Here is a 23376-nt window from a genome sequence, read left to right on the forward strand (position 1 = left end):
CCAAGAAAAAAAATCTCATTAATAATAAGTGGACCATAAAGTATACACTTCTATCCTCCACATAATTCGATTGCTTCAAGTTAATAATCTTTCCCAAAACCTTCTTAAGCCTTAACGCAAGAAGTTTAGAAAGAATTTTATGCATGCATCGAATAAGATTAGTCGGCCTATAATCATTTGAAAATAAAAGATCGGGCTCGTTAGGAATTAAAGAAATAAAAAAGGAATTGCAACCATTACTTAATCGTCCCGTGGCTTCAAACTCTTTCAAAAACTTGAAAATATCCTCTTTAAGAACATCCCAAAACTCCTTCAAAAAACTTGAAGGTGAAATCATCTGGTCTAGGGCTTTATCATTGCCACAACTCCAAATCACATTCTTGACTTCATCCAATGAAAACGGAGCTTCCAACATAACTCTCAATTGAAATATCTTTAAATTTGTCATTTACAAAAAAAAAAGTAATAGCTAAATAGCGGTTGTCAGTTCAACCAAATTAGTTCATCTTACAGTATTTATATCTATTACAAATTCAGAATAAAAAAATACAAAACAATGTCATCAAGTTCTAGGCTAAACCATTCAAAGGACAAGTTGTTACAAAATTTTCATACCGCCCAAACAGTAGTAACAACCACACGTCTGAAAATTTTGCATCGCATCAAATTCGATTTATTCGCCCACTTAATTCATTCAACGGCCATGTTAGAATTTAGGTTGTCCACATTCCACCATTCACCGATAAACTTCCAAATCTCCATATTCATGGCATGGACCTAGAAATTTAAAATAATAATAATAATAATAATAATAATAATAATAATAATAGTAAAGATGACTCACAATCTCAATAAAATTATCACAAAGATGACAAAGGATAGAGTTCAAATTTATACATTTATTAACAACCTTGTAGAAATGTGATTTGAAAGCCACATGCTAAAGCAAGATATTCAACTTGATAGAGACAAAATTATTCCATCTAGTTGACACCTCATTGGTAACCAACTTACAATTATACAAAAAACATGTACCAAAGAAATTGAGAACTCCCCGGTTGCATCCAAAGTCCAATCCATACGATCCTTTTTTACCCGAAGCAACAAAATTCAAAAATGCTTTAACCAATCCACTCTATTGCTCATCTTCACCTCTCCCTCTCAACCTTCTTCGCTAATAAGTTGACCACAATTCAAAATTGAGTGGATCAAACACCAAACAATGTTGTTGAATGTTTAAAACAAACAATAGAAAATTGTTGATTGAACGGAGTAGTCACAAGCCAAGTATCAAACCAAAACTTATTGCTCATTCAACACCTTAATCTTATAAAAGTCATTAAGAGCAGGACATTTACTTTGAAGTTGCACAATAGCATGTACAATGTTAATCCAAGGACCATTATGAGTATTCCCAAACGAGTTTTGTGACTTTGTCCAATATGACCATTACTTTCTTTTAACGTTTTTATCACACATAATCACCATAATCAAAAAATCATCCCATTCACTTGAATGCCACATGCTGAACACCCAACAAAACCTGCAATTCTTCAGCTTAAGAAAAGTTCACTCCAAAATCAATCAACTTACTTTTATGTGAGTTGGTTTTGAGCCCCAACGCCAAAAAGCACCTTAAAACTTGAACAATACACCTATCATTCTCCCCATTCTAGTCACATAGCAACATAGCATCATCTGCCTAAAAGATATTTGAAACCTACAAATCCTAATTCCCCACCTTGACCCCCTAAAAAGCATTAGCTAACTTGGCTTCATGCAAGGCGATGAAAGATCAATTATTTGATAGCATTGTTTCCTTTTTTTTTATTATGACATCATTCGGTTTTTGAGATTAGCCTAACCGGTTGGACCAATTAAACCATCAAACCGGTAAGACGGCTGGTTTTGGTCTGGTTTTCAAACCCTTATAAAAGACTGATAGGTCTTGATAAACTTGGAGTCGCATATCTTGGGGATTAAGACAACGAAAGAAGGGTCAACACCTTTTAGGATCATGCTAAAATTTTGAAAACCCAACACCAAATTAATGTCATCTTGGACAAAATCTCGGTACCTTTTGAAGAACCCAAAAGTAAGCTCATCAAGATCCAGAGCTTTATCAACCCTACAATCCCAATTCCCAAACCACTTTATTTATTTCGTCGAGGAAGAAAGACAACTACATAAAGAAAAGTTGGTAACATTTGGAAAAAAAACCGAGTGATAATGTAATTGGCCGAATTGATTCTTAAAAGCCAAATGAAACTTGTCTTTAATGATATTAATCCATTTTGATGACTCTTTTTTGAAGATCGATATATTACAACAATTAATACTTCCTTATTTTTATAACAAACTAAAATTAGTCACAACAAAATTGTCCCAAACATCAGAAAAGCAATCCTCAACTTCAAAATTGACAACAATTACATAATTCAACTATACATATTTGTATTATAAACCCTAAACAAACTAAAACCAAAAACGTATAATATTTAAATATGAAGCAAAATTAGCAATTTAAAAATACAAAATTAAAATCAAGTGAAAAGCATCTTAAGCTCCTCAATACGTGCACTTCGAACCTCTTGGTCTGTCAAGGCACCAGAAATTAACCGTTGTTTTCGCGCTTGTACTGCCTCCATTCTTTCCTCAACCGTACCCTAAATAAATACATATTTATTATTTAACCCACCTTTAATCTTACATCCTACTTACCCTATGTATTTTCATTTATTTGTGTACAACACTAATACTTTAAAAAAAAAAAAAAAAAAAAAAAAAAAAAAAAAAAAAAAAAAATCTACCCAATTATAGCATCCTACTTACCCTATGTATTTAACACTAAGCTTTCATGTGTTGATTGTTGAAACTTGAAAAATAGCAGGAAAATTAATAAAAATATAAAATAAGGTTTACCTTCACAATAAAACGTTTGATTGAAACGCTTTTTGTTTGTCCAATTCTGTGTATGCGCATCACAGCTTGTTCTTCAACAGCAGGATTCCACCAAGGATCCTAAACATACAAAAAAATAGCAAACCAGAATTTTTTTTTTTTAAAGAAATTAAAAAGCAATTTCTTATTATCTTTGTACATACCATGACAAATGCATTAGATGCTGCTGTTAGATTAATTCCAACTCCTCCAGCCTTCAGTGACATTAACAATACCTGTATCATCATATACCAACATATATTAAAAATAAAACTCACAAAACCATTAAAATACGCTTATAAATTAAAGGTGTGATAGTTAACACACCAGAATATGACTTTCTTCTGAAAACTGCTTTATGACTTTTTCACGCTGTTGCTGATTTAAAGTCCCATCCAATCGAACAAATGAAATATTATTCCTGGACACATTTTTCACAACCACACTCACGTTATATGTCATGTCATGTCATATTATATCATGTCATGAGATGATTACCTAGAAAGAGGGATCTGAAGAAGGTCTAAAAAAGCAGTCCACTGACTAAAAACAATGCTTTTTGACCCTGTTGACCGAAAACTTTCTAGATCTTTCAAAAGTGCAGACACTTTTGATGATTCCACCCAATTTTTGTCAACATCAACTCGAAATCGACTGTCAGTTGGTGCAGTGATAAGTTCCTGTTTACTCACTGACTTTCTGCCAAACAAAGATAGTCACCCTTAGTTAAAAAAAAGACCATTTTACCCCTACCCAACAACATAAAAAAAAAAATGTAAAGTTATTTATTATACCTGCAAACAGGGCAGAGACCTGAAGCAGGCGTTCTCCAACTTGATAAGAGACACTCGCGACATAATCTATGAGCACATGGTGTTAAAACTGCATCTTCAAAAGCTTCAAGACAAATCGGACATTCCCCTTGTTCCCCTTTTCTTAATTCCTCAACAACTTCTTGTATGTAAGCTTTTGAAGGCATTTCTTTACCTTCTTCCATGGTGTCTTTATTATTAGTATTACCACCACCTTTAAGAAACCGTTTTGCTAACTTATCTAAATCTGAAAACTCTTGAGTGTCACCTCGACTGTGTCAAAATTCAAAACCATAAATTCTCATTACAAATTACAAATTATGACCTAAAACTTTATTCACAAGATGATGATGTCATGTTTGTATTTTTCTGACCTCATTACGAGAAACGGGTGATCACAGCATTGGCGAAGGCGTAAAAGTAGCTCCAAAATGGAAGCATAATTGTGAAGAACACGTCCTTGTTCAACAAATTGATCGAATTTCACCTAAGATTTGTAAAAAAGAATATATATATATATATATATATATATATATATATATATATATATATATATATATATATATATATATATATATATATACAGATTATAAGGTAGCAGAAAAGATAAAAAGACTACAAGTTTATAAAATGGGGTACCTTGGATCTCTTAAAAAGAGCATCGTAGAAATCTTTTTCGGATTCTGTTTGTTGGCAATATATTACCTGCATGTCAGCAGGTGGGAGAACTAATATAGGCCTGTGACAATAACAAGGGTAATATAGTCATTTTACTTGGAATAAAGGCAATATCATTAAGAAATATGATAAAATTACAACCAGCATAGTTACAAAAAAACTAAAATAAGGACTAAAACTGCAAGAGAAAACTTTTTGGGACTGAAATTGCAATAAACAACGATACTCAAGGACCATTTTTGTAATTTACTCAATATAAGAGGACTTAGGAGTTTATAATTTCTAACCTTCCTTCTTTGTCTGTGCTTAACTTTGTTCTTCTTAACATTATTGGTCTTAAAATGTTTTGGACCAAACTTAAGCCCCTTTCATCACCATCCTCAAAAGGTTTCTGAATTAGCTTGTTCCACCTATTTATATAATAATACATAAATATAAAGAAATTATATAAACCAAAAGAAACTTATTTTCATTTTTTTTTAAATAAAAAAACATACCAAGACCAGCTCCCCCATGGTTCAATCCTTAAGAACCGAAGAAGGCTGAAAATGTCCTCCAAATTGTTCTATAACAATTCACAAGAGTATAAAATCATAATCTATAATAAATTTTTATAAAAAAAATAAAAAAAATAAAAAAAAAAAAGATCTTGACCAGAGTCATACTTGGATAGGGGTACCGGTCAAACACCATCTCCGATCAGCAACAAGGGTAGCTGCCGCCATGGAAATTTGACTTTTTGAAGATTTTATGGTGTGTGCTTCATCAAGCACCACCCTAAACCACCTCACAGAATAAAGTCCACCACGTTCTTCAGCATTCTAAAAATATAAAAATATAAAATATAAAACAAAAACAAAGTTTATAGTTTCTCATTTTAGTAAAAACAGAAACTATTTGAAGTTACCTCAGATGAAAATTCTGAAGCTACAACTCCATATGTGGTTAACACAACATCACTCTGAGCTAATATTTTGGCATCTTTTGGACGACTTTGCCCATAGTGAACATAAATTGACAAAGTCCCTGGTTCTGAATGGCTTTCAATCTCTGCCTATTACCAATGTTCACAAACATTAAATTTTTAAAAAACTTATTTTACAAAAACTTTGAAATGTGAAGAGTTCAAGAATTTTTTTTTACCTTCCATTGACCTATAAGAGTCATGGGACATATGATAAGATTCCCACCACCAATGAGTGATTGTTTCTGCTTTCTAAGCTTATCAAAACCAGAAAATTTAGCTGCTTTTTTTGGAGATGATGATGATTGATCTGAGCCATTGATTTCACTGCTGGAATCTTTATCTAACGATCCACCTTTTTCAGTATGAGCAAGAAGGAGTGATATTGTCATTATAGTCTTTCCAAGCCCCATTGAATCTGCCAAAATCTTTATATTATCATGTCAAAATTCAAATCAGTTGTGTATATAATACAACATGGCAAAAATGTAATTATAAGCAAGAACATAGTCACATACTCCTCCTCTTGCCATTTGAAGGGTACTTGGAAATTCTACAGTAGCTTCTCCAGAAAACGAATTCACATACACTATGAATTTCCTCCTGTATACAAGAAAAAACATCAATGTAAAACACAAAAAAAAAAAGAATCTACTGAAACAAGAAAAATAAAACATACTTGTCTGCAAGATGATATGCATCCCAACATGGATGAAGAGTAGTAGCTGCATCATCAACACATGGTCCTTTTTCTAAATTAACCATGAAATGAAGTGCTTGTTTTTGATAGGGGCGAAGCTCACACAATAGAGTATTAGGAGGTTCCATTTCCTAAAACAATAAAAACATAACATGAAAATTTTCAGATTCTTTGTTAAGACATAAAAGTTATTAAGATGAAATAATGTTGATAGTTTAATACCTCTAACTCAGAGCCATTTGCAACACCAACAATATTGTCAAGATCATTATCTGAAATTGTCTCTTCGGTTTCAACTGTACTTCCATTTGAAGATGAGTTTTTGAGTTTGGGAGCATTGAGTAATGGAGGAGGAACACCAGAAGAATCCTTTATGTCTAATCTTCGCTTCCTTGTGTATAAGTCTGTAGGTGTAAATTCTGCCTAATTACAATCAAGGACAAAAGAATTAGCATTTCCAAATTCCAACCAACATAGGGGTATTTTGGTAAATTATGAAAATGTAATACCTTTTTGAAAGGAACTAATCCAAGTAACCGGAATAAAGTTGGAAGAGGTTGGATGGAGGTTTCATCAACTGAACTGGTGGGTACCTTGACAGATGTCTGATGGCTTTTGTGCAATATGGAACTGTTGATGTAAACACTGTTTGAACAAATATTAACATCTAAATCAGAAAAAGTGGGTGATTTTAGGTAATAACACCACAAAGTCACAAACATACCTGATAGACAGATTAATGGTATCCATAAGACCTAGATTATTTGGAGCAGATTTACAAAAACCTTGAATTTGAATCTTCTTATCTCTAACAAGAGGCAAAAGACATCGAGACCATTCATTTGGGATCCGACCAATCTGTTCAAGATGAAGATGGCTATCAGCTTTTCAGGGACAATTTAGTTATAATTATAAATAAAGATATGTATACAGCGTACATCACCTCTCCGGAAGCTGATGTAGAAAACCTCACAATCTCTGAACAGGCAGAGGGCTGCCTGCCACGGCCGCCGCTACCAAACTTGGCCGGAGAGGGTCCACTCAGCGATTTCTCAGGTGGAAATGTAAAATTCAATTGATCACCGGGTTTTATCTTACTTCCTTTACATGTAGACAACCCCGCCACTTCACAACAACCCACAAACCACCACTTGCTACTTCCAGTTAGATTATTCACGATTTCGTTTCCCTTGACAACTTCACGCTCCGGCGCCACTGACCTGCTTGTACAAGGTTCGTCATCTACAGAACGACTTATTACACTATTCGTTTTGGAATTGGTGACCGGAGTTTGTGTCTTCACAGTTGCATTACGACTCGAGACCATTGGGGTCTTTGGCTTTGGGGGTTCCGATCTTTTGAAACTTGGGGTGTCAAAGATTATGTTAATTGCGGCAGTGGCATCGTTGTTCGCCATGTGAAGAGCTCTGAGTACATCCATCTTGGAATAATCTTGGCCTACGATGGATTGAACCGTTGTGATTAGTTCATCGGTGATTTTGTTCGCCATTACAATATCTTGATTGTAAGTGTGGAAATTTTCCTAAACCCTAACCCTAACTGAAATAAATTGAGTAAATACGCGCCAATTGATCATAAATTTATGTGCTTCTTCTCGTGTGGCTTGTGACTTGTGTTAAAATGGGAACAAAATTGGTAGGAAGAAGAGGGTTTTAGGGCTTCATAAATCTAGGTGGATCTGATGACAAAGGAAGAGGACTTTTATCTTCGCTCGCATATTAGATATGTTTCCCGCCATTATAAATTGGCGCATTCCTTTTTTTCCTCCTCTTATTATTATTTTTTCTTTCGAAATGTGAATTTCAGAAATTGTATTAAGTGGATGTAGCTGTTATTAGTTACTCGTTAATATATTTATTCGTTGGAGAGATAAGATATATTGCTATTTAAATTCTATGGAATATATAAAATGAAGTTGATCTGCATGACTTATTACAAAGGAAAAATGTAATAAAAATTACTACCAATAATATTTTATGTGTTTTTTAAATCGTAAAATTTTTACTTTTATAACCAATTGACCAACAAACTTCTTTTTTTGGTTTCATTATACCATTCCGTTCGCAACCTAAATGGACTTCACGTCATCAGTCATGTCCACATAGATAATGTTGTAATGAAACTAAAAGAAAAAATTTATTGATCAATTGGATACAATTAAAAGTTTAGTGGTTTAAAAAAGAAACAAAGTAATATTAGTTTCCCTTTATGATATTTTTTCTTTTAAACGAAGGGTTGGTCACACAAAGCTTACATATTTATAATTAAGAACCTTTTATTAGTTTGAAACTAACTTAAGATTAAAAAGAATCCTCAAATAACATTTTTTTGAAAAGCTTATATTATGGACTCTAAGTAATTGTGTCAAATGTAATTTTAAAGTATCATTTGTAATCAATTCACCCGCGAGTAATGTATGATACCAATGTTGGTTGATATCGATAAACTCTGTTGATGTAACTTTATGGATTCTAAGTACAACCTATTATAGATGAAGGTTGTGGATTGATTGCAGCATCATATTGTTGTTTTTGTGTATCTTATAAATGAGAATTTGCGATGGATGAAATCTTTGCTACTCTTGAACGATGAAAGAGCTACATTTCAACTTTTGTCATATATTAATGTTGCTCGTACCTTTACAAATATCTACTAAACTTTAATTGTATCCAATTATACCAATAAAAAAATTTCTTTTGGTTTCACTATAACATTGTCTACATGGACATGACTCGTGACGTGGAGTCCACGTAGGTTGAGAACGGGTATCCCTGGTAAAAAAAATTATACTCAACGGTATAATGAAACCAAAAATATAAGTTTGTTTGTCTTTTTGAAACAATTAGAAGTTTAATGACTTAAAGAACAAATAAATTATTAATGGTGGCCATTTTATGACATTTAATGGTTATGTTCATTTGTATATTTATGATTAACATACCATAATTATAATTATCTTTCATATTAATTATATTTATATTAAAAATGGTTATTAAAAGAGTAAAACATATTTTTTAAGAGAGATAAAATGAAACTTATATTTTATGCAACTTAGTCAAATCATTAACAAAAAATTAAATCCCGGTCTTTTGGAAACTAATTGGAGTTTAGGTAATCAATGACATTCTTGAAAATAATGTCATTTTAATTTTAGATTTACTAGAGCGGGTCCTTTTTTGAATTACAGTATACATATATGAACAGTTATTATACCAATATTCTTAAACAACTAAACAACATTCTTGAAAGAACACAACATAAATTACAAGTGTGCAAACTAGACCTAGGAAATGTGTCATGTTGAAACAATAAACGGGTTGTGAAAGTTTGACCCTAATTCGACCGTTTAATTAACGCATCGTGTTGTTTCAGCCCGTTTATTTTTGTGTTAGGTTCCGAATTAGGGGTACACCTTAAAATGTGTTGTGTCATGTGAGGTTGAAACACTTAACATGTTAAAAGTGTATTAAAAGTGTAGGAGTTGGATAGGTGGAAAGGAAAAAAGTTATAGGTGGGAGAGGCGGAATGGTTAAAATCATAGTAAGTTTAGAAGGCAAAATGGAAAGAGTGTGAGTTGGGGGCGGAAGCGGTGGGTGGGATCATGAGGAAGAGGGAGTGGTCAAGGGGATTGTTTAGTTTGGAAGAGACAAATAATTGAAATGATATCTTGATCTAGACGGTTAAGTCTTTTCAACATTACACAACGACTCAATCCAAAGGTTTTCTTTTATATATGATTTTGTTTTGGGTGTTTCTAGTTTATTTAAATAATTCTAAAAACATGCATATAAATAAACGAGTCATTATCAAGTCATATTTGAGTTAAAATTTTCAACACTAACCTTACCCGTTTAATTGACGTGCCGTGTCGTGTCAATTTATTTATTTAAACGGTTTGAAATATTTTATCCAACCTCCTTTATTTTGTGTTGGATTAACATGTGGTGCTAGTTTTTGTCACCTCTAGTACAAAACTGACATTCTCATGAATTGGTAAATAGAAATTATGAAAACATAAAAATACAAGTGTAAATATGACATTAGATTAAAAATAAATTACAATTATAGATGTTATTCTCATGAAAATGATTATAAATAACAAATACAAAGCTGAAATTCTCTTGAAAATGAAAAAATTAGAAAAGAAAAAACATAAATTAAAAGCATGGTTCTATATCATTCTTGATTTTTTTTTGAAAGAAAATGTTGTCATTGTTAAAAGAATACACTATAATAATTGTTGACCTAAGTTGCATCCTCAAAGAAAATCGATGCAGCCAGTTATCCCTATTCTTTCTGCATATGCATCAAACACCGGTTCAAAAACTTTGATACCTTCTTTTTTGTATCGGTCGTAAGCATCAAGAAATCTAAGACCCATCAACTTCTTATTGATTCGAGTTTCAAGCATGACTCAGAAAAAGAAGGTAAATGGTTGAACATCGGTTTGTCTCTTGTTACACAGACACAGTATCTCCAAAAGATATTGAAGAGCACGGCTCAATTTCCGCTTCTCTATTAAAGAATCCTTTATATTGAACGTACACTTAATTTTTGTGTCAAAAGGTTGTGAACTTATGCATGGTGTTTAAAGAAAATGACACATTTATTCTTTGTCATGCAAACAAAAGTTATCAAGACATAATTTTAAGAAACAGTAATGATCAAAGTACCTTGATTGGAAATGAAAATCTGTGATCTAGATGAAAGATTTTCCAAAAAAATCCAAGTTTAATTTTTTGAAACCATAGAAGACAAAAAATTTAGGATATCACATGAACATGATAACATGCAAGTTTATGAGAAAACCAAATATTTCTATGCATTAACAACAACCAAATGCAATAATAATGTTACAATCATATTCAAAGTTCAACCTTCACAAATTCTATCAAAACAAACGTCCAAAAACTAGTTGAAAAAAAATCTATAAACAAATAAACCCTCACCAAAAATGAGAAAAACATGACCTAATAATAACACAACCTCATTGTTTTTTTATAATAAAAAAAAAAAAAAAACCCAACACAATACCCTCATCAAACCCAACTCTAATCCTACGCCTCTCATTTAACCCCGCCAGCTCATTCCCGTATCAATGCATTCCTTCACCACTTGTTGGAAGATAAGGGCAAAGGCGTAAATGTATATTATATATATCCATTTTACAAATTTTTCATCTTTTTTAAAGCAAACCAGCAAGCAAAGCCCCTGGATCTGACGTGGCAATTGGTGGTGGCTGAGGTTGCTGAGGTGGCAATGGCTTGGCAGCTGTAGGAATGTTAACTAAATGTTCCTTGATGAATTCCTTCAACCTGTGTAGACAAATAGTCAAACCATGTCCGAATTCGTTCATGTATATTTATATATAAAAATTAAAAAATATATAAAAAATAATAAACATACTCGAATGTTAGCGTGGGGTCCGCTGATGCAACTGTCATACGGAGCTGTGTTCTGTCAGCTGGATCTGTTTCTATTCTGACCAGACATAACATTGCACGTGTACTTTCCGAATAGAAGGTTGTGCTTGCTACTAAATTAAACGCATTTGGATCCTGAAAATAATATGCAAAAAATTGTTTAGGGTTAAAAAAATAAATGAAAATACATTGCTATTGTAGATAATAAATAATAGGAAGAACTTACCAGTCCAGGACAAACCATCAATCTCAAAGTGTTGAACAGATTTGCCATTTCTCCTAATGGCATTGGTCTCACACCTCTTACCTGTATAAATTATGATGGAACTTGGAAGTTAATACTTTAATATAATATATAATATAACAATTCCACAAAATTTAATAATGTAAAGAGGAAGGAGGGGTAAAATGGACAAACCACTTCTTGAAGTTTTAAAGGAGGTCCAGATAGTGATCTCCATTGAGGGAAAAATTCCTCAGCGGTAACTTGAATAGGAGTAAAAAATTTGTTCAACACTGCTGGAAGCCGAAGTCTATTATTAACCTGTAAAACCAAAAACAAATTAAATATTTAAAAAGTTAAAAATAAATTAAATACCACTACAACTATAAAAAATACCAATTGGGTTCCAAACTTGTAGGAGAAGTCAAGAACAGCAACATCCCTACTAGGTCGGAGGTTTACAATTTCAAGTGGGCATTGAACCTATAAATAATTTCAAAAAATAAAAACAATTCAATAAAATATTTAAATTCAAAAAAATTAAAAAGTAAGAAATAATCTGACCTGTGCACGTGGAGGTATAATTTCTGGGACTAATGATATCTCCACCCTTAAATGTGATGGAGGTAAAACCACTGCTTGTACTGAATCAAGTGGGCCCGTATTTTTGTTTCCCAAAAAAAGTACAAGTCGTCCCTGGTGATTTCTCCATTCTGCTTTAATACCAATCTGCAATAACAATACTAAAAATATTAAATATTAATTATCTTAAACTGATTGTTGTATTGTATCATAAAAAAAAAACATATAAATTACCTGAACGTAAGGATCTTCGTAGAGAACCCCACTATCTTTGAGACATAAAGCATGAAATCTTTCTGTAATATCTCCTATTGGCTGTGAAAGATTAATAAAAAAATAAATAAGATAAATGATAATTAAAAATTAAAAATCAATAAAGATTTCTTTTAAAAGGGAGAAAGAGACAGAACCTTGACAGTAGATTCCTGGTCTTCAATAGGTGCAAGGGCTAAAGCGTCATTTGAACCAACATCATGGACTGATTGAGACTCGTCAATAGCCAGTGGGCTTAAAAGATCTCCAAGGATATCACCAGAGGGCTGAGGGTCAACAACGGTCAAAGCCCCATTTGACTCAGTCAACGGTTGGTCAACGGGGGGAGTATGATCCTGAAATATACATAGTTATATACCAATTACAAAAATATAAACTAATATCTAAATTCTAACCAGAGTTAAAATTAGAATTTTATCCAGTGTGTAGGACCCTCACCGTATCATTTGTGGTAGGAATCATAACCATAGCGAGTTGACTCACTTGTGGGGCCCCATTTGAAGGGCGCTGATCTGTCACCACTAAAGCAGTAGATGCCTGTTGCTGTGTTCTCAGCTTTATAGCACTTAGCTCTGCTGTGTCAGCATCTGTATCTTCCGCTTTTTTAATCAACGAAGACTTCACATAACACAAAATTTTAAATTTTTTAAAAATGGTGAAAGATTTATTTATATGAAGAAATCCAGATAATAAAAATATACCTGGCGTTCTGGGAATTTGGGCATTTCAGCTAATATATCCATTAAAGCTTCACCTTTCCTACTCAATGCAAAATACTCCACTGCTCTTTGTTGTATTTCAGCATCAATGCAACTTTCATATCTAAAATAAAAAGAAATTTGTGGTTAAAAAATATGAATTTGTGAATAAATAATGAAGTGACATTAGATATTCAAATGTAAACAGACTTGCTGTAAACTGCCCAGATTTGATTCTGTAATTCGGGATCTGGTGGCTGTGAGTGCATTAAAATCTTTGCGTATGTTGTTAGAAGGATAGAGATTGTAGGTGTCCTGAAAAAAATAACAAATGATTAATTAAATATTAGTAAATAACAAACACAAGGGCAAAAGCGTAAATAACCATGTATACGTACGATACAGTAGGAAGCTTTTCATGTATGAGGCTGAAAATTTCCTTTGGACTACAACCAGGGCGTCTTGCCAAAAGGTGGCTGTATTCTCCAAGAAGATAAGCACTCACCTGTTCATTTCAAAAGATTTAAATATTTAAAATATAAAATCTTATTTTTAAAAAGTTAAGGAGTTATAAAATGAGAGTTCACACACACACCTTCACCATTGTCTCATGTATGGCGGGTTTATCAAGATACTCTCTGGCTTTTAATGCTGCATAAGGCTAATGAATTATACGATAAGAGAGAGTTTTAAAACTTATAAATGATTTTATTTGTATAAATAATAATAAAAAAATAGTAAGGTGTATATAATATATATATATATATATATATATATATATATATATATATATATATATATATAAAGGTACCTGAAGGTCTTCATTGTTTGTGACAAATTGCACAACACGAAACCAAATGTCATCACTGACAAAATCTCCTGCTTTGTCGATCAACTGAAGTATAACATCCACATACCTGAAAGAAAAACAATGGAATTTCCAGTTATACCCTTGGATGTGAGTAATAAGATGGGTACTAAACTATTTAATTATTTAATTACATACCATGATAAATCAGGGGCAAATTTTTCAGCAAGGATAGCAGCTTTTAAGGCTAATTCTTCACGCATTGCAAAATCTGCTGTTGCAAGATACTAAAAAAAAAGTACATGTGTCAGTGGCAGTGGCAGTTGCAATTTTACAATTATGCCCTTGAAATTGCATACCTGCAATAATTCTTCAACAATGTCTTTGGCATTTGTGACATCACACATGCCATAAAGCAAATCAAGGGAACGTCTCCTAATACTGTATTTGGGAGATATGAATATATGATTAACAAAATTGTAAAGTAATATAAAAGATGATAATTTATTAAAAGGAATTAAGTATGATGACCTAATGTCAGGATCTTTAAGTGAAGTGATAATTTGTGCTTGATGTCTTTTAATGATCTCATGAACATCTGTAACCATCAACATTCGCGTCATATTCTCCTGCATAAGCCATTTTTATTAACATCAGATTCACAAATAAAGATAAAACATTATATACTGCAAGTCTTCAAGGGCAAAAAGGGCAAAAAGGGAAAAAAGATTGTAACTTACCAGACCTAAATACCGGATATTAGGTTCACGCACAGCTATGAATTTTCCAAGAAGAGCCACACATTGTGACATCATCTCTTTCTCAGAGTCAAGATGCATGACCTGTATTAATCCCAATCTGTTTGTTAGATTTGATAATGACAACTTTTAATAAATTGTGTTACTCCAAATCTGTTTGTTAATTTGATGATGAAAACTTGTATAAACTTACAAGAGCAAGAGCTTCAAATAATACAGCATGAGAAGCATTGTTCTTGTTGACATTTTTCACCACATCTGTTCCCATGAGTATCCGTTGTAAAACCTAACCACAATTAATAAGCTTTATATCAGTGTTTCTTATGTAAAGTGAGAGGATTTTTTGATTTTTCTAATAAAATATATAACCTCAAAGAGTGCTCTTCTTGTGGTTGGATCTTCAACAGTTGGGAAATACTGAAGGGCTCTCATTGTTTTGACTTGAAGCCATGGAGAAGGGATACCATAGTAAGTGTATTCTTGAGGAACATCTTGATTTCTAGCAAGTCTTTCTAAAATTTTAACACATTTTGGAAGACAACTTGAGTATGCTTCATGGTTGTTGGCTACTAAAGCAACAAAAAGACTCATTGATGATGTTAATACACCAAGATCACGTTCATCTAATAGCTGTGCCATTCTATCTGACCTGAAAGTTTGACCAAATAATAAAAAAGTCAAAGGTGTAGATTAAAAAAAATAAAAGGGAAATAGTAAAATGTAAAGGTGGAAACAAACATACCAGCCATCTACATTCACAACATCAGAATTTTTCCTGAAGAGTCTTAATAGACATAGTGCAGCTTTCTTTCTCACTAGTGGTCTGCAACTACTTGAAAGCTGAGGTAAACAAAGTAAGTATAAAGTAGTAACTGAAATTATAATTAAAAAACAATTAAATTATATTCCATGTGTATTTTTGAACTTACAAGCAACTTCTGAACATCAGGTGCTAGTGATTCAGCAAATTCTCTGCCACCAATATTCCCCACCTGTATATTAACTAGTTATTATTTATCGAGTGATAAGGATTACCATTGTTTGTTGTTATTTGCCATAAAACCTTTAAATTCACAATCAAGAAACCAAATATAGTAATCGCTTTCATTATTAAAAGTAAGTGTAATGTATCTCATGTTTAGAGTATTAACTAAGCCTCAAACAATTCTCAAAAATCTAATAACAGCATTATGTCTCAATAGGTGAAGTGGAAACTGCTGTGAACATCACTGACATTCTTATGTATATAGATAGCTAAAGGGCATCAAAGTAAGTTTATGTTTACCTGTGAACATTAAAAAGCAAGAAATAATAAAAGCCACCTGCTCACATAACAAAATAGATACTACAGAATCATGACTTTGCTAATAATATTAGATACATACCAGTGTCAATGCAAGGCACTGAAAAGTTTCATTGCGTCCGATAATATCATTGCGAACTGCATTAATTGCTAATCTTAAAAAATCATGATTCTCATTGAGCAAGCATGATGTCACTATATACCCAACCTGAGGGAATCATGTCATAGAAAGAAGTTAAATGAGTAGAAGAAGAAGGAAGATCTAGAAGACTTCACAGCAGATCATGTGAACTACAATATTTACACTGAACTTACTTGCTTTTCTGGATATTTGGGTGCAGATATTAGGGAAACAGCTTCCATGTGACCAAAATCTACATCATATCCTAGCATATATATGTAGAGCATCTTCCAAACATATTTCTTCTTTTCATATGGCGATAAACCCTGTGATGAATCATAAATGGTTATACAGATATTACATTGCAGCACTAATCCCTATCCTAGTCTCATCTACAAGACTACAAGTTTATCTGCTCTCGTGGTTTGGTGTTTCCTTATTGAATTTAAGAATTATCCATCTCTGAGTTAATTCAAAGTCATTTTCATCGGCAATTCAGCTCACCAGCATAAACTATAGCAATCCTCTCGAATCCATAAATCGGCACAACTGATAGACTAAACCTAATCTGAAAATTCACTTGGCGTGGAATTAAATCTAATTACGCATTCACAAACCTATGTGCAGCTAAAACGCAACTGTGTTTACATTAAAAATTGCACTTTTGACGAATAATAAAGTATATCATAGTCGAGACAGCTTATAATATCCGATGAGGAAACCCTAACTAACCTTTTCATTTTTAAAACGAGTACGGATATTGCCCAGCTCTTTATCAACGCGAAGTCGTTCCTGCTCTTTGTTCCGGCAATTACGCACGTCAGAGATGAAGACAGAGAGACCTCGCATACCTGACAACGACATCTTCACCCTGCTCCGATCAGTTCCAACTCAGAGGCGTTTCTCACTCTAGATCCTAATCCAAAATCACCAACTCCGAGACGACACAGCGATCGTTTGACGGCGAATTTCACATATAGCTAGCAATCCATGTGCAATCGAAGTAAAAACATGAAGATTTACGAAGGAAAAGGTGTGATCTGGAGAGAGAGAAAGATGGTGGAGGAGAAGAGGGAGAAGGTGGACTGAGGAGAGTTTTGGAATAGCCGTCGGCGGGTGAGAATGAGAAGACGACTTTTTCTAATTTTCTTTTTTTATTCTTTGTTGTTAAATTTTTATTTAATGAGTGTTTGAGTATCATTATTACATATGCTTCTCCAGCTGTGTGATGTTCTCCTTCTGTCATTATTATTTTTGTAATTATGGAGTTTTTTTTGTGTGTGTGAAAGATAAGTTATCGGTAAAAAATTGGCTTTAAATTTAATTCATATAAATTTTGAAAGAAAAAAAAAAAACTTATCTATGACTTTATAATAAGATGTAAGATTGATTTACCTTTAACAGAAAAAAAATATATTTCATAAAATATCTTTTAAATATAAATTAATTGAAAAAGTATTTTTAAATAATATTCATGAAAATGACATGTTTATATGGTGTTTATGATGATGTTGTCCGAAATCAATTTCATGATGTAAATAAATAGATCAGATGGTGGAAATTGGTCTAGTATGAATCTTTTAGGTGAAATCGATCATATTGAGAATTAGTCTGGTGCTGAAAGCAATTAAGAATTAGTCTGGTGTCAAAAACAACCAAGTGGATAATATGTTGACTCTTCAGGTTGTGTATGATAGAAAGCCTCGGATGGTGCATCCATGCGCTTGTTATGCACGAAACCTAAAGATATGATAGTTTGTATGTTCCTCCAATGTGTAAAACACAGCCTCTTATGGTGCATATCGCTAGTGTGTATGAAACACAATGGGATGGCAGTCAGTATGTTCATACAATGTACAAAACGCAACCTATTATGGTGCTTCCGGCTATTGTGTATGAAATATAATGGGATGGTAATTAGTATGCACCTCTGATATATGAAACACAATATCATATAGTTGATATGTATTTAGGTGATAAATACACATGATGATTCTAAAAAAAATGTTGCTTAATGATGTGAATGTAAAACCACGTGGGGAGTTGTTGGAACAATGTGAGTGTATGTCTTACGTTGATAAAGGTAATTGTGAGTATTGTGATAAAGAGGATAAATAAGGTGGTCCTTGAGGAAATTCTTTTTTCTAGTGTATATCTCCCCCAAAACCAATGTCATGCCCTATTTACGTACACACACGCACCTCCCCCCCCCCCCCACACACACACACACACACACATATATATATATATATATATATATATATATATATATATATATAACCTAGTGGGTAGGATAAGTTAGGCGATCACCTTGGGCCTCGCTAAAAATTGGGTCACAAATATTTTTTGTTACATAGTATATATCAATTTGAATTTGTATAATTACTCAATTTAGGTGTTGTGAATGACTTGGTAAATGTGTATATACTTCCAAAAAGAGGTGTTGTTCAATTCTCCTTTCTGTCTATTTTATTATTTTTGTCAATGCATAAAGAAGTTTTCGTAACAACATATATAAATAAGAAAATATATTCAAAAAGGATGTGTCTTATTTTGCATATATGTTAGACAAAAAATTTGAAAATAAGAAAATTAAAGATGAGAATATCCCATATTGTTTCTTGGAGACTTTCTCTACTTGCCACCCGAAATGCAAGTTAAATTAAGAATAAATCTTATATCGGGAGTGATGAGGAGTCGATCCATGAGGTAACTCTGTGATAGTGAACGTGAGATGATTGAGCCCTTAAACCACAATCAATGAATGAAAGCTCATTAGTCGTACTCCAAGAGGAGGCCCCGGGGAGAACGCTCTGACAATCAATTCAGTTTTCCGATGGAAGGAATTAGTGTATGAGAGTGAGTATGAAGAGTAATATTGAATGTTACCCTTTTCACCTAATTGTGTGGCCTTATATGGTAAGGGATGAGCAAAAGTCTCGCATTTAGGAGACGAGAGCATCAATCATGATACAAACAGTGAAGCTAATTAGTGAAGGCATCCTATGTCTTCTGTCTAAGGTGTGATTGGTTCGGAAGTTATATCGGAAGTGGTTCATACATTACATTTTATTGTCTGCATGTGTCATTTTGTCGCAAGGCGAATTGGTTGTGGATGTGATAGGCCAGCCATCAAGCAGAAAGGCTAGCATGTGGTGGGTTGGCATGGCAGCGAGACTGTCGGGCTGCCAAGCAACTCTTAGGAAGGAAAGTCTTGTCATGAAGACCGTCGTCTAGGCATGACTAAGCATTGTTGTTGTTGGGCCATTTCACATGGATAGGATGAATGTTATCAAGTCCCCTTAGTCCTAGCCATTTTGACATATACTTACCTAGTCATGATGGGTTGGATTATCCAGTGTTAGGTGTCGTGTGACAGGATATTGCTTTGTTAGTTACTCAACACATAACATCCATGCAGCACACGGTCTAAAACCCGACGGTTTTACCACATTAGTTGTCTGCCTGACTGTTCACGGTATGTTGTGACACTATCTATCCATTTGGATAATAAGCTCTCGATAGAACCTCATTCTTGCTATCATCCCTCTTGACGTTTTTCAGCCGACAAACCCATCATGCTAATAAGTAACACCAAAGAACAATTGAGGTCCCACCTATATTTGTTGATATTCATCAATTCATTTTCATGAGATAACTCGGGCCTTAAGAACTTGGAAAAATCTTCATCAGGTGTTGGATGGTGTCTCGAATCCCCAAGCCTTTATCATACAAGAACAGGCAGGGAGACTCTCTATACAATCCTTGATCTGAGTCGAACCAACTGTCCTTATGCACAATGTCGAAATGTCCTTCCATACCCAAACTTACGAAACGCAATATCACATATGGAGAATCAAAGAAATGTTGCTCCTTATAACTTGAACTTCCATCATCACATTCCAAAACTTCAGAAATTTGTAATAATCACTAAAACAACCACCCAAACATCAATCAAACAATCTCAATCCATTATCATCACACGTTCTGGGGGAACACTACGAATTCCAACTATATCACTTTATCCTTATACTCAAAGAAGACTTTCTTCGGACACTGATTTACTTCTACACTTGCGACGATACCTGATTACAACACAAAACAAAGAAAGTTGCATATCCGCTTCTGAAAATGATCCACAACTACCAATCCTTGGCAATAGAGAACCAATATTTGTTGCAAGCTAATTAAGTTCTAACACTCCAAGACACAACCTGAGTTATCTAAGTGCTTCCTCGCGAACATACATGACACTCCCATACTGACCCATTTCAAGGACGAGCTCCCGTACCTCTCGTATGATAAATTCAATACACTATTTGAGCGGTCTATCTGCTCCCCTTACGAAGATACTCAATGTTCCTAAGGGGAAATACTTGACAACATGAGTTTATTGTCCAACGATTCCTATATCACGAGGATAACTCATGTATTGTTGAAGGCATAAACCCACTCGGTTACCCAAGTTGTACCCATGATATGATCAATTCTTGCATTCTATCCGACATCGTGACAGAAATCCAACAAACCCTTGATAGTTACATTGTGGAAACTTTGTAACCATGAGCACTTTGATGAAAAATTGCCTCCTATCTCTAGCCTATCTCCTTAGATTTAGGTTCTTAGCTTTTGGGTGTGAAACATTAGAGGTACTATCATTTGGATACTAGTCTTCCCAAAAGCAACAAGAGATCAAGGAATCAAGTAGACAAATCGATTTTTCTAAAGATATATATGTTGGATTTGGTATGTACTTGACCCGATAGTAGCATGGTCCTTTTAGGTTGCCTTCACCAGTATAATTTGATAGGATGGTTTTTTGAGAATAAGGGTATTTACGATTTATTAATATATTATAAGTATAATATATTAATATGGTTATTTAATTAGTATTGTCCAAGAATTAATTTGGAGTTAATTTTGTGGTAAAAAAAGACTAATTAAATATGGAATGATTGATTATGTAAATCAATGATATTTATAGTTTTGGCTAAGCGATCCATGATTATGCAAGTGGGCTAAACCAATAATATAACCCATGGATAGTCCATGGAGGTTAAACCCATGGATTATAGGAATGTGGAAAGTCATGGATCATTAGGATTTGCAAAGTGTAACCCTAGCACTTTCCACAACTATAAATAGCCCCCTCCATGCACCGAAATTGGTTGCGCCTTCAAGAGAGACAAGTAACTTGTTCTCTTAGAACCTCCTTTGCATATTGGTGTTTGTGAACCATTAGAGGCATCACACTTGAGGTGCTCAAGTTTCCAAAGGTCAAGAACTCTACCCTACTCAAGAGGTATGCATCCTAACTATGTTTTAATTATATATGGCTTCAATTGTATGCTAACTAGGGTGAATGCTTTGGAAAAATAAAATGCATGTATAATTAGAGAAAACATAGATCCAAAGCATTTAGGGTTGCATGTGCACTTAGGAAGTGTTATACTGCTCAAAACCTAACAGTGGTATTAGAGCCTATGATTGTTTTCTATTATATTTGATGCTTGCTTGTTTTCAAAGTTGAAAAAATCGTGTTTTCTGCATTCTGAGCGATGAACTCGTCGAGTTCCCCTGGACTGGGGAACTCGACGAGTCCATGCATAAATGAAGCTATTCGACGAGTCCAGTTCATGGACTCGCCGAGTTGGCTGATCAGAGTGCAGAAATTCGTATTTTTGGCAAAAATTGGATATGATCGTTACCCCCAAACTGTTTTGAATCATAAAAATATGTTTTTTAAGATATGGTAGTGATCATGTTCATCCAATTGAAAGATAATTGTCAAAGTTTTAAAATAGTTGTAGTTTTATATGATAAACCAAATTGTTTTTAAAATTGTTGATTTAGAATTGTCTTGTTTATGAGTTTAGTTAGATCATCAATTATGTGATAATGTAGTTGTTAGAAAAATGATCTAATTCATGTTGAATGACCTTTATAACTTGTCCTCAAGTTATGTAAAATAAACAGTCTCATCATTAAAATCAAATTAAACTCATAGGTTATGAATGTGAAGAGTTTTGACAAGTTTCAAACTTGTCATCAAGTTTTTGAATTTGCAAAGTCTCATTAAATGAAACTTTAATTCCAAACCCTAGACTTTTAAAAGTTAAAATTCAACCCTTATACTTTATAATATTATAGTTTAGTATTATATATATATATATATATATATATATATATATATATAAGAGCAAGTCAGTCTTACCGTTAGTAGGTCTCATTAATGAAGCCAGTCTATAAGGGGAGTATAAGGTTACTGTCTATAAAATGGTGGTTTAATGGGTGTCTACTCTCACCCACCGCTTCCTTGAGTGGTGGAGGGTCGTTAGCCGAACGGGTATGATAGGACACCAATTCTCCCTCATTAAAAGTATAGTGATAAATATAAAGTAGCTAAACTTTTATTTAATTCCCAATCTTAGTTACTTTAGGAAAAATGTGAAAATGGTGCTAATCCATGAAATTACACTTTGCACCTTGTTAAGTCGTTAGTGGAGCATGTGTGGTTAACATACACTAATTTGGGACTGACAATGTGTGGCAAAGGGTAGCTTGATGTTAATTATAGATCAATGGAGCGTGTGTGGTTAACCGGCACATTGATTAGGTAATTTGTAACATTAGGTGTATCATGTTAATTTGCATGGTTATTGACATCTTGTTTATGATCATCGACATCCCAGTCACAAACTTGAAGGGCACAATCGGGATTGAAACATGCCTTTGAAAAGTTCAATGAATCTCAAAGATCTAGGAATTTAAAACCAATTAAAACCTAATAATCTATTTCGTTTCTCATGGTGGAGATTGGTAAATCGTCATTTACCTACCTACAAATATTCAGCAATTTGATCAAAGCATCCCTATTCTCAATTGTAGAACATTGTGTTGGATCCTAGCCTTAATATTTCATATTGGGTGTAATATTAAGGTTTCTCATCTAATCTAAACTTTGTTCTTCTTCTTTTCAGATGTCTATTCCAAACAATGCTTCTACACCAATTCATTTAGGCTCTTTCTCCCTAATGAACCTATGTGGGAGGGTCATTTTTTATGGCTCAAA

General features: G+C 33.5%; 2 protein-coding genes across 2 annotated transcripts; both read right to left on the reverse strand.

The window, feature by feature from the left end:
• Nucleotides 1-2392: 2392 nt before the first annotated feature.
• On the reverse strand, nt 2393-7847 carry LOC111917338 (DNA repair protein RAD5A). Its single transcript, XM_023913029.3, has 19 exons — nt 7038-7847; nt 6819-6952; nt 6604-6739; nt 6317-6517; nt 6074-6225; nt 5913-5997; nt 5574-5822; nt 5338-5484; nt 5096-5251; nt 4928-4995; nt 4718-4840; nt 4392-4491; nt 4127-4239; nt 3735-4025; nt 3439-3639; nt 3268-3361; nt 3105-3176; nt 2923-3021; nt 2393-2666 (listed from the first exon to the last, which is right to left on the reverse strand). Exons 1-19 carry the CDS (start codon nt 7602-7604, stop codon nt 2544-2546), a joined length of 3111 nt encoding a protein of 1036 aa, XP_023768797.2. The 5' UTR covers nt 7605-7847; the 3' UTR covers nt 2393-2543.
• A 3064-nt stretch (nt 7848-10911) lies between these two features.
• LOC111917337 (AP-2 complex subunit alpha-1) lies at nt 10912-17463 on the reverse strand. Its single transcript, XM_023913028.3, has 25 exons — nt 17037-17463; nt 16499-16630; nt 16266-16391; nt 15810-15872; nt 15623-15720; nt 15250-15529; nt 15074-15166; nt 14863-14964; nt 14654-14751; nt 14482-14563; nt 14321-14409; nt 14126-14231; nt 13910-13975; nt 13713-13819; nt 13525-13629; nt 13318-13438; nt 13055-13234; nt 12754-12951; nt 12578-12658; nt 12326-12490; nt 12158-12244; nt 11957-12082; nt 11765-11845; nt 11522-11673; nt 10912-11430 (listed from the first exon to the last, which is right to left on the reverse strand). The coding sequence occupies exons 1-25, from the start codon at nt 17166-17168 to the stop codon at nt 11301-11303; spliced, it is 3000 nt and encodes a 999-aa protein (XP_023768796.1). The 5' UTR covers nt 17169-17463; the 3' UTR covers nt 10912-11300.
• Between the last annotated feature and the right edge of the window lie 5913 nt (nt 17464-23376).

This window comes from Lactuca sativa, chromosome 6 (assembly GCF_002870075.4).
Source record: "Lactuca sativa cultivar Salinas chromosome 6, Lsat_Salinas_v11, whole genome shotgun sequence".
Classification (NCBI taxonomy): domain Eukaryota; kingdom Viridiplantae; phylum Streptophyta; class Magnoliopsida; order Asterales; family Asteraceae; genus Lactuca; species Lactuca sativa.

Excerpts from the sequence above, each read along its gene's own strand:
- LOC111917338 (XM_023913029.3), bottom strand. The coding sequence starts at position 7,604 with ATGGCGAACAAAATCACCGATGAACTAATCACAACGGTTCAATCCATC. Across the intron at positions 5,252-5,337 it reads CTTCAGAATTTTCATCTGAG|AATGCTGAAGAACGTGGTGG; the intron begins GTAACTTCAAAT and ends TTATATTTTTAG. Across the intron at positions 4,240-4,391 it reads CTCTTTTTAAGAGATCCAAG|GTGAAATTCGATCAATTTGT; the intron begins GTACCCCATTTT and ends TACAAATCTTAG.
- LOC111917337 (XM_023913028.3), bottom strand. The coding sequence starts at position 17,168 with ATGTCGTTGTCAGGTATGCGAGGTCTCTCTGTCTTCATCTCTGACGTG. Across the intron at positions 14,564-14,653 it reads CTTAAAGATCCTGACATTAG|TATTAGGAGACGTTCCCTTG; the intron begins GTCATCATACTT and ends TCCCAAATACAG. Across the intron at positions 12,659-12,753 it reads ACCAGGAATCTACTGTCAAG|CCAATAGGAGATATTACAGA; the intron begins GTTCTGTCTCTT and ends AATCTTTCACAG.